General features: G+C 44.7%; 1 protein-coding gene across 17 annotated transcripts in view; it reads right to left on the reverse strand.

Annotated features, from left to right (window-relative positions):
- The window catches only part of ANKRD44 (ankyrin repeat domain 44), a 143,265-nt gene extending 134,469 nt beyond the window's left edge, over positions 1-8,796 (reverse strand). For 16 of the 17 annotated variants that reach the window (XR_012633955.1, XM_074910763.1, XM_074910769.1 and 13 more), the window contains exon 1: positions 7,426-7,488. Coding sequence is in view for 16 of the 17 variants with exons in the window: in XM_074910763.1 (XP_074766864.1) it covers positions 7,426-7,482 (57 nt within the window). In the remaining variant the exon portion in view is untranslated. Of the gene's footprint in view, positions 1-7,425; positions 7,489-8,689 lie in introns of those variants that run through there. The other variant, XM_074910755.1, reaches the window with a different exon arrangement.
- Between the last annotated feature and the right edge of the window lie 9,792 nt (positions 8,797-18,588).

Genomic DNA, 18,588 nt, shown 5'->3' on the forward strand with positions numbered 1-18,588 from the left:
GCCTACATTATTAATGATTAAATGCATATAAAAAAAGCTTATTAATGTTCACACTAGTTTCCTTTCCCTGAAATTATTTAGGATGTGAAAGCTTGTGCATCTAACAGTGCAGCTGACTGCTGTCTTCTCTTCAGTTTATATACTGCAGATAGCAATACCTGATTTTTACATTTTTACCATTGAATTTCTTCAAGTTACAAGCTCTCTATTGCTGGTAATACTTTCTACAGGGACACCAGAGTTATGCAATTCTGTAGGTACCAAACAACTATTTTGCTAAAGCTTTTTCATGGACAAAAGACATTGATCAAGCAACAAGTCTGTAAAATTACAAAGGGTGCAAGATGGGGAGAAAACAGGTCATATAATGAGATCACAAAATATGCCAGAATAGAAATGGTAACGCTTAAACAGCAAATTATTCATCACTAGCAATTATTTGCAGACCTTCTGTGTCATTAAGAATATCAACATGTGGCCCTTGGAGCAATCCTGCACATACATAATTCAAGAGCACAAGGGTTTTTCATGAGGAACCAACTCCTTCATGCAAAAAAGCCAAAGCCTTAGCTCAGTAAATAGACGCCGTCAGGTATATCTGTTAAAACTGCGTGCAGAAGTCAACCGTTATGGTTTTGCTTACTTCCTCATAAAGATGCAGTAGCATGCAGCTGCAAGGAGGAAGCGGGGACTTTGTCAGGGCATTTTCCCCAAGTAATCTTTTTTAATAAGAAAGCAAGCCATTACAAATAATTCTAGCACAAAAATGCACGGCCGCACATAAAACCAGCTCATAACACCAAGCACAAACATCAAGCAGACGAGCCTACGTTTGGCTAGGAGGTTCTGCGCTGCATGGCAGAAATGTATTAAGCAGTCTCCATTTTCGGTTGCACCTCCGCAGCCAGGAAAGACTTTTTCTTCCCCCCAAAGCAAAACACATGCAAATGTCCGTCATCAAAAAGCACGTACTCTTTCAGAATGTCACAATTACCTAGCCACAACTAAATGTTGTAATTTGTTGACCAACTCCTTGAAAACTTCAGTAATGACCTCAAACCCTTGGATAAAACTGCCAAGTAATTTCTCCCCTTTAAATGTAATTTTGTAATGCTTGGATTCCCACCCATCACCAGGATGAAGGGCTCCAACAGCATGCTGCTACATGTTTCTAGCGCAGCAATTAGAACAAAGCTGAGGCCACAGCCAGCAGCTGTGGGAACTTTCCAGTCCCTGCTTTCCAGCTAACAAAAAAGTGACAAATGTCAGATATGTACTTCTGGAAAAAACCTGTTAATTTAAAAATGGAAACAGCTGAAAATGCAACATTTTTCAGCTAATAAGCATTCAAACTAAACGGTTAAAATACAGAGGTATTCTGCTAGCAAGTTTAGCTCACCTGTCTGTTCTGCAACATACACAGGCAGCAATATGTGAAACGGCATTCAAGAAGAAAAGCAGGAATAAAATGGTCAATGTTATCAGAATATACTCTGAAACATTTGCCTAATAGGATTATACCTACAACACACGCTCCTGTAGGCAACTAATGACACTAGAACTTGTATTAGTACCACTGAAAGAAAAAAACTATATATATATAGAAAACAGAGTAAAAAGAAGCCTAAAAACATAACATGCTGAAGCATTAAATATTTTGTATAAATATTGCCCAAGCCTGCAGACAGCCTGAAACAGTAACTCCTAAAGAGTACGCTGCTCATTTCTCAAGCAAACAGTCAGAGATCTGCTGATCAGACAGACAGCTTTAGGAAGAGAAGGCGCTTGGCCCGGCTCCTCTGGGTGAACATACCACAGAGTGCTGGGCCAGCATGGGGAAACCCTTCCCATCAGCACCACATCCCAGAGTCTCTGCCTCTCTGGCAACAAACAAGCAGGATCAGCGACACCCAGATCTCTAGAAACAACCCTTAAAAGTTTTCTCTGCTGGCTTTCAGGGATTTGCCCAAAGACCAGCGTGTGACCGACAGCACTGCCGTGGTGCTGCTGATGGAGTGGCACCAGCTCAAAACCCTGCCCAGGAGAGCCGTAGTGCAAGCAACCACCACATCCAGTGACTAGCTAGCTCCAGCTTGGGCACTTTTATTTTTGCGTCTCAGAAATTATCTGCCCACCCTTGAGCAAGAATCCAGATAAAAACACCACCTTGCCCAAACCAAGCTGTTACACAAGCGCCCAAGCTGGGAGGAACATTTATTTCTCTACTAAACGTAGTCATGACAACCACATCTTCATTTAAGAGATGAGCAGGAAGAGGTCATGAGGCACTTGTCATGCAGAGATAAAATACCACACCTCAAGTGCACACAGAAAGGTAAGTTTTGCTGGATACCATCTGCAATTCAAGAAAACTAGCATCCTAACATGACAGGCACACATCCTCTCAAAACAGCACAGGCATCTAAGTGCAACCACTCCAAAACCCTTACAGTATTACCAAACAGCAAACTTCTGACGGATTTCTCTGCTAAAGAAATACTTATCATAGACCTGAGCACACTACACCACTCCAGAATTTCTCCTGATTGAAGTGCTTCTTGTTTACCTTGAAACAAGCTACAAAACTGATACCAAAACTAGTGATACTTATTGCAGCAGTCATGATTAAAAAAAAAAAAAAAAAAAAAAAAAAAAAAAGCAAGCACCTTCCTCTTCAAGCCTGTATCTTGCTCTCTTTAGCAACTCAAAGCTTTCCGCCCCCACCTCCCTGGGGGCATTTAAAAGATGTGTAGGGACATGGTTTAGCAGTGGATTTAGGTTTTTAGTGGTGGACTTAGGTGGACAGTGTAAGGTCTACAGCTGGACTTGATGATCCAACCTAAATGAGTCTATGCTTCTATGTCTCAGAGCTCAGGTGCCATCCCTACCAGATGGCAGAGACCATCATTCCTACAGGTCTGAACAAGGGCAGGAATGTTGGTACATCCCATTTTTTCCAAAGTTTTTATTTTATTTTCAAAGGCACAGAGACATTTCTCACAGCATGTATTGCATGCCTACGAACATCACGGCTCTAGAAAGCCGATGGCTGCAGTGGTGGGGTTATTTAGGTCCAACCACATTTTTATTTCACAAGAAATAAGAGAGAAACACTTTTGTGGGTAAATTCCTTCTTCTTCCTGCCCCATAGTTACCTTTGTTTTGTGGCTACTTGGGTATTTTGTACTAAATGGATTATCCCTTGCTGGGAGCCCTTTCAAAAACACTTGGCAGCTTGCAAATTAATATGCACCCTACTATTATCTAGCAATAACATGAGGAGTGGAGGAACTGTCGGACCTCATGCCACATAAAATTAAACTACGGGCTGGGTGTGGCCACGGGGCACAGGTTCATTACTCCTATTTTGTACAGCAGATTCTGGGCCATCTTCTCAGATGCTTTTACTTGTCATAGAAAAAAGGATAAGCAGAAAGATGGCCTTGTCAATTGAATGATTCTGAAATAAGTTAAAGACACACGACCATTTGGAAATGTAACCAGTTTTATTAGGAGATCATTTGTTACTCTTGTATTCATTTTGGTTTTAAGTGTATAGAGACACAAGTCCAGCCTTTGTCAACTTTTATGATCTTTGACGTCTGTTTAAAATTATTTAAACATCTGTTTAATGCTGTTTCTCTGTGACCATAACAAAAAGGACTCTGATGGTCAGTGGAGAACTGTCAAACACAGGAAAACATTTGGAAAAGGGAGGGAGAGAAATGGTCCTTCTGGTTCTAGTCACACTGTATTACTCTCAGCAATCGAGGACAACAGGCAAAATACCAGGAGACAGGATGAGGTTTTGCAGTTAATAGCAGCCTAAGAGCACACACTAACCATTTATCTAGGCTTCATTACCCTTATGCGTGCATATGCATGCTTGTAAAGGTAGTCTAAAAGTAATTGTTTTGTACATACAGGGCCTGAGCGGGTGACACTGAAGTCATGGTAAATTTTGAACCCCCCAAGCGCATTGACTCAAGGCTAGACAGCGCCCGTGTCTGTCTTGGATTTACAGCAAGCTTCGCACCAAATTTGGCAGCACAGGCATAAAAACACTAAGCACTACATCTCTTAAAAGTAGCTATGCCGGCTTCACCTCTAGGTAACTTCCCATTTTATTTTTGTTTCTAGTAAACATTCTCCCTGTCTTTCAAAGGCAGAATGACACATTCCCTCCATAAACATGCATAACTATAATCAACAATGAGGCAGGGGAGAGCTTGCACCAGTCTCTGACAGTCATCACCAAGCAGGACCTCCCCACGCATGAGCCACTCGACCACTGCTGCCTCCCACATGGCACGATGGGCACATGTGTGCCGAGGCACGTGAAGGCAACCTGGTCTGCGCAGGCGGAGTGCCGGCATCCCAAATCAAACACAGCCACGCACAGACCGACTTCGTTGGCTTTAAACAGGAGGAAGAGGATGGAGTGAGCTACAGACAACCCGCAGGCCTGTGGGCACAGCTGGTAGTCCTGCAAGAAGGGCCTCAGCTGGCAAGGCAAGCCTGGAAATGAGATGGAGACACTACAGAAACTTAGATTCTTCCAAAATAATGTTCCAAAAGCTAACTCACAGAAGTTTACATAGAAAAATATTTTAAGATATTTTACCCTCTCAACAGAGTGCTGACAAAAGCAATTGTCTGTGGTTGCTGCCCAGGACCATCAATGGAAACCCTGAAGTTTGAAAGTACACTCAGCATGACTTTGCCTAAAAGGCTTTTCTCTTGAAAAGTCTGCAGGTGGCAAACAGAGTTCTCAAGAAACCAAGTTACTCAGTGCAAGTATGAAGAAAAAGCCACGCAAAGAACTGCAAGCAGCAGGCAGGGAGAGCAACAGCAGGAAGCACCCTGCATATGCTGGTTACTCAGAGGACAGGAGAGAGGTGGGTCCAGGCAACGGCTACTGCTCTAAAAGCAGCCATGAAAGTCAAAAAACAACCGATACTTCCACTCTTAGAGAGCTTTGTCGAAGGGGAAAGGAGACTTACGAGGAGGAGGGAATGGCAACTCAAAATACAGGAAGGAATGAAGAGCTGCAGCAAGCAGGTTTCCTCAAAACAGTACCTGAGGGGCACAACAAGGGTTTTCATGCCCTGTCACACATGCACAGCCAGGCTCAGGTTGTGTCAGTGCAACTCACACCTGAAAGCCTTTGGCCACCCACTTGAAGCACTTGTGTTCTGCTCCTTTTGAACTCTAGCTTAAATGCAAAGGTTTTCACCGCATACAACTTCACCCTCACATAATATAAAATATTAACACTTATCAAAATGGAAAAGGTACAGCCAATAAACTGGATGGGGAACAACACAGCAATGACTCTTAAAATGGAGAAAAAAAAATTTTTTTCAGTCCTTAAAGCAATTTGTATGCTTGCTGTAACCAACATTCCCTGCAGAGATGGTAAAAAAAAAAAAGGACTAGATAAAAGTTTTAAGATTTAGAGTAAGTTTTTCAATATTTCTATATGACAGTTGAAATATTCAGAACATCAGAACATTTACAACTGCAGAGACACACCACTATAGACAAAGATTACAATCCCAGGCATTCAGTTTAAGTTTTATTAATTATTTTAGGTTTTCAGCTTAACATTTAGTCACTCAAAAATGGCTAATGGGGGGTTACTGAAGAAAGGAAGGCCTGGAAGAAATTCATGCAGAAATTAATAATGGTAGAACACACTTCCTGTGGTTAAATGATTTCAGGGTTTCTCGTGGCCTGACTGACAAGCTAGCAATTACTATCACTGGAAGCAAATTCAAGTAACCTACACTAACGCTAAACTCTCCTGTCTGAGGAGTGAATGCACCAAAAGTACCAATAATCTCTTTGAAGGATTAAGCATAACAATACTTTAGCACCTTTCAGCTATACGAAAAAACAAGCAATATGAAAGCCTATCTTCAAAGTCAGTATGAGAAATGGTGTGATTAGTTTCTCATCTGTCTGAATGCTCCATGTGCTGCTAGATGTTGTTGGTGAGAGAAATCAGGAACTGAGGTGAGGAGGAAACAGGTTACTTAGAGAAACATGCACTTAAACTCCCAGCATGGGGGTTCTCCAGCCTTCTCCTACACAAAGCTCTCCTTGCTGGTCAAGAAAGTCATGGATCCAGAGGAAAGCATGTGTTACAGAAATCACAATGACAGGCTGAGAAGAGAGCTCTCAAGTTTCAGAGTCAAACTCCCCTGAGCATTGCAACTAAGACCTGAACCAGACTACACGCTTGGTGCACTAAAAGCAGCCCACACTCCCAGCACCCCAGGTCCTGACCACTGCAGTATGCACAGTACACAGTGTCCTACGTACAGTAATTCTCATTGCAGGACACTGCAAGCACACGGACTGCTGTGGCCTCTGGTGTTTAAGCAAAAGGAAATGGTTTCCTGAATCGCTGCAGTTATTACTGCCACAATTGCCTCGATCCTCAAGAGCCGGAAGAAACACAGAAGGAGCCTCAGCAAGTCTGAGCACGGGCAGGAGTTATTACAGGAATGCAAATCTTCCCAGGCACGTCATTATTCATCCCAACCTCACCCCTCTTTTGCCTGGGTCTATCTACAAACATGTGGGGCTGCTGCTACCATGTCTCTTTTAGTTAAAGGTGGGCCAGCCTGGGGATGGTGTTCTTCAAACCTTATGTAGATGAAAAGTACAGCTTGGCCTGATAGACACAGAGCTGCTGCTGCAGGCTGCGCAGCCCTCATGCCTTGGTTACAACTGCTCGGGATGCATGTTGGAAAGACGCCACCAGCAACGGCTCCAAATACACAGGAACAGGCATACAAACTTCTGCACTCAGTTTAAGAGGAAGCACCGCAGCCAGCTTTGAACATATCCTCCCCCTCCTCCAGTCTCGCAAAAGTGAAGGAAAAAGATCTGGTGAAGAAACTGAAGAAAATCAAGAGATCCCATAGGATGAGTACAGGTAGACCAACATATCCCTTTATAAATAACAGGAGGCACATACCAACAAAGAAAAACTATCAGCCCGTCACATCATGTCCCAAGCTACAGTCTGACCAGGAACTACCATGAGCATCCACCAACATTTTGAGCGTCCCCAAAGCAGGTGCACTGCAGGGGCATAATGGCAGCTCTAAGGAGTCTCATCCCTCAGCTTTGGGGGCTCTCAGAAGAGAAGGGAGAACTCTAGGACAACAGACTATCGGTTTTTTATAGCAATACAGACTTCATCAAGACGTGATCCACTTGGCTTAAATCTGTTTTGACTTCTACTGCTGCTGAAGCAAAATCCTTGCTGCAAGACTCCAGCAAAGGTTTAAAAACTCTAAAGGCAATAAGTACAAGAGCCTCGTTAAACATGTAAAAAGCACTGAAATGCTATAATTATTTTATATGTATTTTTAATGCTTGCTGTTTGGACTTTTAATACACAGGTCCTACCTGAATCTCCTCATTTATGAGACTCGGTCTGTGCACCACAGGGTAGTGAAGCCTCATGGTGTGAAACATTTTCTTCACCAGTCATAAGCACCACATCTAAAGATGAGGATGTTCGAGGGACATGTCAGGAGACAGTCCACAAAAGCCTTCTCTTACACACGAAAATGTGTTATAGACTGTGCTTGGTCACACAGTGCCGCTTTTACTTTAGAAACAGCTTTACCCTTTTTTTCCTTTCAAACTCTTCTCAACAAGCTACGTAGCGGCTTTGTGCGTGTGGAAGATTTTCTTAGAAAAGCATAAATAGACTGTGAGCGAGGCTTGCGGTGTTTAAGTAAGGGGTATTTGGAGAGGCGATGGCTGCAGACAGTCCTGAACCCAACAGGAAGGTCTGAGGCTTGCAGGACACCCACGCTGCTGATCACAGGCAGACCACGTTAAATTAAAAATAGCAGATTAAAGCACGCTAACAGTTGGTAGAGTATGTGGATTAATCAGGATGTGGGAGCTATACTATCAATTTACTAAATATTTTTAAAAGCTTTTAACTACCACCGATAAGAAATACTTTAATACTGATTACAGCTGTCTGACCATTGCTAAATTTAACACCACCTAAGGCTTTAATACTATGGCTTTTCCTGGTAGCTTGTGAACAACAGAGACAACTAAACCGAAAAGGCATTTCCTAAGTAAAAAGGCGACAGGAAAAATAATTTCTACCGTGTGGCACGGCAATGAAACGAGGGAGAAATCCGAAAGAAGGACAAGCATTGCCGAGAGGCCTTTCGAAAGGAGCCAACATCCACTTCCATCCCCACCGCGCCAACGGGAGATGCCAGGGTTTCACCGAAGACGATCGGCTGCGCGGCGGGGGACGGGCGAGCGCCTGCGGCCAGCACCCGGCTGGCGCCGCCCGGCGAGCAGCGCCCTGCCCGGCCCCGGCCCCGGCCCCCGGCCCGCACACGCCGCCTGAGCGGGCAGAGACAATGTCCGCCGGGAGGGGAAGAGGAGCGCATCTGCGGCGGCTCGGCGAGCGGGGGGCAGCGGGGGCCGGCGCCCCACGGCGAGCGGCCGGGGAAGGGGTGACAGCGCCGCCGCCGCCTCGGCGCCCCGCCGAGTCCCCCGGCTGAGGAGAAGGGGCCTCCCCCGGCGGTTCGGCCGCCCCGCCGCAACGCGGAGCCGGGCCGGGGCGCGCTGCCGCGGCGCGCTGAGGCTGAGGGAGAGCCGCCCGCCCCGCTCCCGGCCGCCCCGCGGCGCCCACCTGGTCGGCGAGCTTGAGCACTGCCATCCTCCGCCGCTCCTCCCGCGCACATGCAGCTCCTGCGACGGGCGGCGAGCGCGCCCCGCGACCGGCGCTGCTGCTGCGGCGGCGGCTCCGCGGCGGCGGGGCGGGGCGGGGGCGCGGGGGCCGCCTCGCCCAGCCCAGCCCGGCCCGGCCCGGCCCGGCCCAGGAAGCAGGGGCGGGCGGGCGGCCTCGCACGGGCCGCGCCGCCACCGCCGCCTGCCGCCGCCGCCTTTGTTCGCGCCGGCGGCCGGTGCCTGCGCCGAGCGGAGCGGAGCGCGGGGCCGCCCCGGGGGCTCCCGGTGCCCCCGCCCCGCCGGCCGAGGCGAGGGGCGGCCCCGCCGGACCCGGCCGCCCGGACCCGCCCCGCGCTCCTGGGGGCGGCCCGGCCCGGCCCGGCCCGGCGGTCCCCGGGGGCACCTGCGGCCCGCGGGACACCCAGGGGCTGGCTGCTGCCGGCCCGGAGCCCCCAGCGCCCGCAGGGAGCCCAGCGGTACCGGCGCAGGGGTCGTGTCAGGGGGCCGCAGGGGAGGTGCTGCGCAAAGCCCTGGAAAAGGGGAAGCCGAGGCCTCTCACTTTCCCTGCGGGTGCTCGTGTGTGCACGCATACGCAGAGAAACTGTTTGTCCGATCCCATCCAACAGGCACAACTGTCAAGGGTCACTGCCGTGCGTTTTTCACCTCTTCTTAGATTATACGGTTTTAGCAGCTGCCTTGCAGGGTGACTGCTGATGAGTCCAAGTCTTTCCATACTCGACGCATTACTTCGCTTTTCGAGGACTCGCACATCAGATAAACCATACTTCTTTTTAAACAAGCAAGCAAAGAAGCTGCGCCGTCCCGGCCCCGTGCTGCAGAGGAAAATGAGCATCATCCAGCGTTCCTGCTGAGCTGACCTGCGGGAGGGAAACTTCAGTTCCACCCTCAGATCTGGCTGTGAGTGTGACAGGAGCACCAGAGTAAAACTGCACAGCCAAGCACATAAGGGGAAGGGAAAAAAACAAAACAAAACAAAAAAAAAACCAAACATAAAGGGGTGAATCCTTCCTTACCCCTCAGCAACAAGCTGAATCCCTGAAGCATGTGATTTGATTAAAATCGTTAGCACTATGCACAGCACCAGGAGTTACAAACATGCTGAAGGTAAAGCGGGTAATGACATTCTTCCAAGGGCAAGTAACTGACGAGCAAAGGATTGAAGATTCCCTCTTTCCTCCCTCCGTGTTGCACAGAGGCCAGGTATTTCCCAACAAGTTAGATTCTGCAGTAGTGAGCTCCTACACCCCACAACACATCTGATATGACTGTGATTATGACTTTTCAGCCCCTGATTACAGAACAGGGTGACTTTAAGTAGTTAAAAAAAAAAGGGAAGTGTCCTCTATGGAAGAAAACCTATCCAAGAAGGAAACAGATGTTGGTTTCAGGCTTCTGAGGCATCATTATAAATGGGGATTAAAAATAACATACAAGCTACAACACATTTTCTCTCCCTCTATTTTAAAGGGGTCTTAATGGGAAAACAGTGTTAATAAAAGAAAATAAGAAAAAAGCAGCCACAAGAGAGAATCCAGTACCTGTTAAGAACGTATGGACTCAGGCAGTTTTTCTTTTTTAATATCTTCACTCCTTATGGTCTTCATCATGCCAGAACACCTAGAAGCATTATGCTTGCATCAGCAGATTTGCCCTGTGTCAAACCACGCGCTAAGAAGGGCAGTTGGCAGCCCAGCGCCGCCATGCACCGTGGACTGGAGCCTTTCTCTGTCCTGCTGATTCAGTCCAGAAATTCTGCTTTGACAGTCTGCTCCCAGGCTCTGTTGAAACACATGCTCACCACACAGAGGTCAGAAGTAAGCAGAAGTTTGCTTCCATCTGAGAGCAAGCAAAAAAAGGAAGAGGGAGAATGGAGAGAACTTCCAGCATTAGAAGTAAAGGTCTGGTTTGGTATTTTGCATTGTAAAGGCCTATTTCCAAGGACTCAGCATTCACCATAGCATTTTCCCTGAAGTTGAACTTAGTGGATACATAAGGAAAATTATTTTTTGGGTTTGCTCCGTGCTCCCCTCGCTTTCCCATCTAAGAATCTGGTATTAACCCTGGTACCTTCTTTGAGACCCCTAACAATCTCTTGTCAGGGAGCTAAGCTGATGACATGCCATCTGAATGGGAATCTGCTGATGCAGGAGCTGCCCAGTCCCTTGGGTGTAAATAACTGGGCTAGATGCAAGCTAGTGTTAAAATATTTTTCTGAAGTTTTTTGTTCCCAACAAGCACAGTCTCATGCCAGCTCCTCTTTCCCAGGCCCCACAGGGTGGTGTCTGGGAGGACCAACCACCTAAGATGTGGCTCCTTGGGAAGGTTCCCCTGAAGCATGCGGGACAGCAGCAAGTGTTTCATCCCCTGCTAACAGGGCAGCCCTCAGTTTAGAGAGGGCCTTACAATTACAATGACACTACCCATTTAAAGTGTCATTTGCCTGAACCGCCCAGATTAGTCACAGTGCTACAATCATTGCTATCACAGTAAAGGAATCCAAGATTTCTCTGAAAGTACAATGTCCTCCTCCTCTCCTGTTCACAAAACAGCACAAACAGCTACATTACAGGCTTCTACTTACGATGCAGAATCAACTCTCTTTTCTGTGCTATTTTACTCAGTAACTTCTTAGCCCTAGTTGGTACATAACACTGATTTCATAGCACATTTTCATGTGAAATGATGCAGTATGGTCTTAATATGATGCAGATAGTTCTTTTTTGGGAAGGAAAGGCACAAAAATATTAGTATCCAGAGACAATTTTTCAATTAATGGTAATACCTGCAACTCTCAAACCTGCAGCATTATGTTGACTTTCCATACTGAGGCATTAACAAGTATCATCAAAACAGGTGTGCAACAGCCTTAATGAGAATATGCCCGAGCTTGCCAGATACTGTAATCCTGGATTAAAACTGTATTTGGAAAGGAAAAAGCCCCAGGGGGTACACTGACAGGGAAGTGAAAAGAAACCCTCTAAGAATGGTTGGTGCATTTGATCCTTACTGACCCGTGCCCGATCCCAAGAGGACTCTGTGCATCCAGTTCAACTCTGCGATGAAACACAAACACCACCACCCCTTTACATATTTTAAAAAAACAAAATAGGAACACAAAGCCTTGAGCTTTAGCACTTAATCAGTATCTGGCCAACAGCAAGGAAGAACAGAACTGCCCCAAATATTTTGCAGTTGCCATACTGAGATTTCTTGATCTTCTGGCCACAACACAACAGGGCTCTGTAGGATAATGGCCCACTATAAGAGGCCTCTGTCTTTCCCCCCCCTCTTTTTTTTTTTTTTTTTTCTCCAGTGAAACCCAAGTTCCTCCAATTCCATCTGAAACTGGATGAATGCCATTTGCTATTAGCAGTCATATGTGCACAAGCCACTTCCTCATTCAGATTTTGTGTCACTTATCATTCTTATACCCTCTTGAGCTTAGCAAAACTCCCAGGCACACTTAGATTTAAGCATGTGACTTCAACAGAAATTAAGCATCATCATAAACAATCTGCCTTTCGTTAGAATCTCACATGCCACTTTCATGTGGTATAATATTGCAAGTCTTGGTTTGGGCACTGACTTAGGACTTGGGAGACTCACTATTCTCTTGTGCCCCAGTGTTCCTGCATGAGCAACCCAGTCTCACAGTGCCTGGCTTCCTGCTTGTACAAGGAAAGTCTACCACCTTGCAAAGTGTGGCACTCTGGCACAGCTGGAGAAGGATCTCAGGTAACAGCCACCAGCTGCTGCTCTGAGCATTACTCTGCCATCACACACTCAGTACTAGTGTTCCCATGCAGCACCAGGAAAACAGTATCTGGGAGCTGCACCAGAGGAAAAGAAAAGAAAGTAACTTCGTTGAAATAAATCCAGTTGCAGTGTACTTAAACGCTACAGAGAACCTGATGTGGGTGGGAAGTGGGTGAACAGACCGAGCACAGGAGCAAGGTCAGGAGTTCTCCGTGCACCACTACTACTCCTGCAGCAATACAAGCATGTCTGCAAATTATCTGCTGGATCCTCACAAGCGCTCCTACATCTCAGACAGACATATCTCTGCATTAGTCTGATGTTTCCGCAGCCTAACAGGATGTGGTCACTTTAAGGCAGCCAAAAGTCTGCACCACCACCCTCCCCTCCCTGCTCCTGCTCTGCCTGCACAGCTGAGCAGCAGAGGCAGGGGAAGGGCTCGGCTCTGTTTTGCTCTCCAAAGTCAGGTCTGCTGCTGTATTTAAGCAAGATGATCACTCACAGATGGAGGGTGCAGTTGTTCCTAGATGTGTGTTTGGCTCCTGCCTCGTGAAGGAAGCTAAAGTAAATACAGTCAGCATATTCCTTAGCAGTGTTTATTTGCCACTGTTGGGCATGGATGAAAGACAGGGCTGATGGCAAAAGATACATTTGTTATCTCTAACCACTTCTGATAACTTCAGATATCTAGCGTGCCTCCAGTCTCTACCTGTTGCCGATCCTCTAACAGCAGCACATAAATCCTGCTGTGCTTTCTTCCCCCTTACAGACTCGGTGGGAGTCTGTTTAGAGTGATGTATAAATTTCATTATGAGACTGCAATGGTGGAAACAAGCAAAACACACAGAGCAGTGCAAATCTGAAATAGAAGGGCAAACACAGGTCACAGCAGGAAACTGGGCAAAACACCAGAGACAGGAACTAATTATTGCTGTCACCATCTCCCCCTCCTGCACCACTACAGCATACAGGGTGACTGGGGGGTAGGAGGGGGGCAGTCACCTCAGAGGATGCTTCAAGCTGCCTGTCATTGCCCTCTTGAAGTATTCTCCCTTCTGCTTTAATTTATTTCCACAAGGTGGAATTTATTTTATTATTTTTCCCCCAAGAGAGATTCTTTTTATCTCATTATTTTTCCTCCTAGATCTACTTGTTTAATACTGGGGGGCAGCAGGCAGGGGACGATCAAACAAAATGAATCAATCCACTGCTAAGGGTAGAGAGGGGAGAAGAGGAGACAGTAGCAGCCCCTTCTCTTATCCAGGCACAGGTCTCCTCTCATTTCAAATACTTTTTGATTATCCTTCTGCAGCCATATAGTTAATGCACAGAGAGGCTTAGACATATGATACAATTGGAAACTGTGAATTTGAAGCTGAAATCATAACTACCGCAGCCTTCTGCTGTGTTATAAAAAAAGGAATAAACACTCCCCCATATGTTAAGGTGTACTTACAGTTGGCCTTAGCTAGCACCTCTCCTGCAGATGTCCACGTAACTAGTACTAGGCACTGAAAACAGGGGAGGAATTAAAGCAGATGACAAATAGACAGGCTAAGCTGGGTCAATTCCTTTCTGGTTACACCAGTCTAGAAATGCATCTCTGCAAGAAAGGAAGATTTCACTGACAATGGTGAGCATTAGGTTCACTTCAGTTCTTAAAACAATGTGTTAGTGGCCTGTGTAAATACATATCTATCTTTACCATTCCTGACAAGAGACCACCACAAAATTTTCAGCAACTTGTCACGTAGCCCAGTGCTCATTCTAGAAACCAGTGTAAAGACACATTGATTTTCACAGGTTTTGGACAAGGTTTCACATGATGCTGTGAGGACAGGACAAAGGGGGGAAAAAAGCCTATGCTTTTTGCTGTCTTGTATCACATAAAGAAGGCCACAGAGATCTTGGTTATTTTGCTGTTTGGGATTTTTACTTTTATCTCCTGTCCTTCTTACCTGGAAACACTAAGTTATCTGATTCTGCTTTGTTTTCCCACAGACAAAAGAAACAAAACAAAAACCCCAACATACAAGCAAAAAAAAAAAAAACCACATTGGACATGTCACCCCACTACCAAACTGTTGGCCTGGCTCTGGAGTCTGGACTCTGTACCAAAAGAAACACTCTACACTAACTGGTGCTAAGGTACTGCAGTTAAACAGGAAGAAAAATAAATGAGGGGAAAAAAAAAAAAAAAAAGAGTGAGCAAAACCAAGTTATCAAGAGGAAAGTTCAGTATTTGAATTTTCTGTTCTCAACCTTATTCCATTTATGGGTATATACAGTATCTTAAATCTCCTGTGTCATTAATCTTCTAGGGGAAACATGGAGAGAAAATAGAAGACATAAGGAAGGTATGTTTAGGGCTTCCTTGTGCATAGTGTAAGTATACATGAGTTTAAAGTATTCCAATTCTACCCACACCCCCAACTCAGGACAACCGACTTTGGACTTTAAAAACAGTATCTTCCAGTACTCATAGTCTGAAGTGATTCACCAGCTTTGAAGTATTCTTTTTTAACCTAAATCCTCATTTTCCACTGACTTACATTTCAAAGTATGCCTGACCTTTAAAGAATTCAGCAAATGGTCTCCAGAGGGTAGGATTCCTGTAACACTGAAACATCTTGTGTACCCCTGAGTGCAACATCAGGTAATTGTACAAGTTGTATTTATCTACTGAGTCATTCTCATTAGAAAAGTATGATTGATCGTTCAAATGGACACTACACCAGCCTCTCTTTATACACTCACTTCAGCTAAATAACCTACTGAAATTAGGTATTTGTAATCTTTAAAGTCTCTTTTTTACCTTCATCCTCAAGATCAAATTCATTGAACTTTCACACTAATATAAAATACCAAATTTTAATCTCAGTTGCACCAGGACATCATCATTATTTTAATGTAAGAAGATTTCACGTTCTTGGTCTTTTCACTTCTCAGTACCTGCATAATCTTCACTTGTGTCTGGTACTGAAGTGACTGGTAGTAAGTACAGCCAATGGGACACTGATGGATGCATGCCAGCTATGTTGAAATCTATCAGCCAAAACAGAATAATTTTGGAAAGAAACAACCAGGTTGGCTGTCCAAGGTCACAGTCTTAGAAGTGAGGAGCATTCTACGAGCTAAATTAGGCAGGAATCCATACCAATCTAGTCTCAGTGTGCAGAGAGGAAGAAAGAGCCTACGCCTGAGCCTCCGTCAAGACTTAAGGAGTCCAACACCAGCTCTAAGACCCAGGTAAGACTTGGGACTGTTCTGCTAGCAAATTCCTTCTTCAAACTCAACTATATTTTTCACAGTACCCAGAGCCAGCAAAAGATTTAATTTTTCAAGTCACACGAAGAACGAAATTATCACCCCTGGAGTTGCATTTAATTAGAAGGAGTGTGGAAGTACACAGTGACTACCATGCGGTTGCGACCAAGGAAGGAGCAGCACTCTGGTAGTTTTCTCTCTGATTTTAGGGTTTAGCTCATAATCCAAAAGGAGCTTTGTGGCCAAGAGCCCTGTAGGGAGAATGATGTGACAAAGGGTGTCAGTAACATTTTGGAGAAATGCTGGAAGTCTGGATTAAGTTCAGATCTGCTGCATGAAAGATAATGGAAACAAATCGGCCTAACAGGCAGTTGATGTTGCTTTACAGTTAGATATAAAACTTGCTATGCAGTACTATATATTCCCTTACAAAAAGGGACTAGAACTTTGCAGAAAGAAAGTCTGTGAAGTAAACCAATTAAAATATCTGCATACACTAAAATATAGATGAGAATTTACATTTGTTTGCAGGAGAACAAAGCTGGGGGAACAAAGGTAACGCATATTATGGCACTGGCTTACCTCAAGCTAGTTGAATCATCACAGGCCATGCTAAAACTGACAGATGTCCAAATTCTTCCTGGAAGATAAATCAAAAACAGCCATTATATAACCTTTTGCTGTAGCAATACTTGGAAACAGCAGAGAGCCAATATTCACAGTCACAGGCCACAGCCTAGAAGCCTGTCTGCAAACTGGAGGGGGTGATGGGACTCAGCTCCATGTGTCTACAAAAGGCAGAAAGCCAGAAGTATAGCCAGCACAGCTCTGAAAATAAGCAGAAACACCAAGCTCTTTGGGGCACGGAATCAATGGGAGGGGCAGACTTGGAAAGAATTTGTTCTGCATTCAGAAACAAAACATTCTACACTCTCCTTCAAATTTAAAACAAGATCATGTGTCATAGTTGATTCACGGGAGTTTCTTGTTCTTCTATCAGAAAATAATTCTGCCAACCCCAAATTTCATCCTGCCATTCATGCCATAAAAGAAAGCAGTGTTTTGCTTCTGATGTTTCTAGTGCTTAGTCCAACTGCAGTTTGTATCCCAATACTTGGCCAACTGTACTAGCCGCCACACGGGCTGAAGAGGACAAAGTTCCTCCCCTGAAGAGCATAAACCTTTGGAATATGAGGAATGGATGAAATCCAGCAGCACAGTTATCTTAGTTTAGTTTTACTAAATTTTACCTTCCATGCTTCATAACTGTTACAGAGAGTTGCAGTTACTGACAGCATTCATTCTGAAGTGGGTGGCAGTGGGTCTTCAGATTATATATTTTGAGATATTTTATTCCTCATTCTCACTACTTCCTTGCTCAAAACTGGGATTTGATTTTTACAATGGTTTATACTGTAAGCCTGAGGGAGGAAAAATCCATTTTTCTTTCTGTTCTTCAGTTAAAGAAGGAAATAAGTAACATGAGCCATGAAAGGACTTTGATCCAGAACTAGGGAATGTAAATGCTTTACAGATGCCAAATAAGGATGTTTCCAAAGAAAAAGAAAACAAAGCATTCTCTACCCCAATCCCTTTTCTTTTCCAAACAAGGTAATGGAAGGAGAACTTTGTAAGATTTTAATGAAAGTTCCATTTGTCCAAGAGGTTGTTCTGTTTTTAATAATTACATACATTCATCAGAATAAACAATTGATTGTTTTGATATGGGCTTATTGTGCTCCTGGGAGAGAAAAAAAAAATTGTAATTTCTTTCGATCAGGAGTGTCTCTTGAAGTCCTGTAGTGACTGGAGAGAAACAGGGTAGAGAGGCAGGAATCAGTCCTTAACCGCAATGACGTTGGTGAAATTATAATGACCTGCCTGATGGCCATACTGCCTCCACAATGCATCTTGGGAAAGCCTACAGCACGTACTGACACTGGTGAAGACCGTGCAGAAAGTGCCATGAATAGGAAGATCCTGTGGTTGACTGGTTTTATTTGTACTGGATTTTTGGATAGCATATGACCTTGCTCTGACTTAGAAACATCAACATCAGTTCATCTGGCACATTCTTTACCAAAACCCACCCTCCGCGGGTAAGAACTGCTGAAAGTCTTCAATAAACAAACGAAAAAGATCCAACAGACTAAAATATGAAGCATTTCCAACTAAACCCTACTTTCCCTCTAAGAAATGACGAGCCCGCCCTCTATTTATGTGACTTGGAACAAGGTGTCTGAGAGGAAAGTCAGGACTCCAAGACTGAGACTGTTGCAGTCTGTTCAAATCCTTTTAAAATGGATTTGTCTTTCACTGTATAAGCCCTTTAGAGTTCATACAAAGTGAATATCTGCTAAATGTTTTTTTAAAATTCTGTGAAGTACCTTTTACATATGCAGAATACAACAGTTAAAAGTTATTTTGGCATTGTATACTCAAACATGCATTTTGCACAATATTTTGACTTAGCAATGGATGGAATAAATAATGTTCAGCACACATGCCTAGTCCCAAGATAAAAATCTATGGATTCAGCCCCTACAGATAGGTCCTGCACTTGCATGATGCCTCAAGGACATTTGTAAGATTCTGCATGAGTGCAAATGTCTCCTCTGATCCCCTTGCAAGATCAGAATACTGGATCAATGGCTGTGCTCCAGATAATGTCACTATTAACATCTCCAGACATAATCACAGATACAGCTACAAGAATAAAGAAGGTCAGAATTGAGCTTCTAGGCTTACAGTTCAGCTGCCTTACTCCCCTCTAATTCCCCAAATCCCAGAGCACAGTGAGAATGAAAAAATACCTTG

The sequence above is a fragment of the Athene noctua genome, chromosome 7 (genome assembly GCF_965140245.1).
Source record: "Athene noctua chromosome 7, bAthNoc1.hap1.1, whole genome shotgun sequence".
NCBI classification, from domain to species: domain Eukaryota; kingdom Metazoa; phylum Chordata; class Aves; order Strigiformes; family Strigidae; genus Athene; species Athene noctua.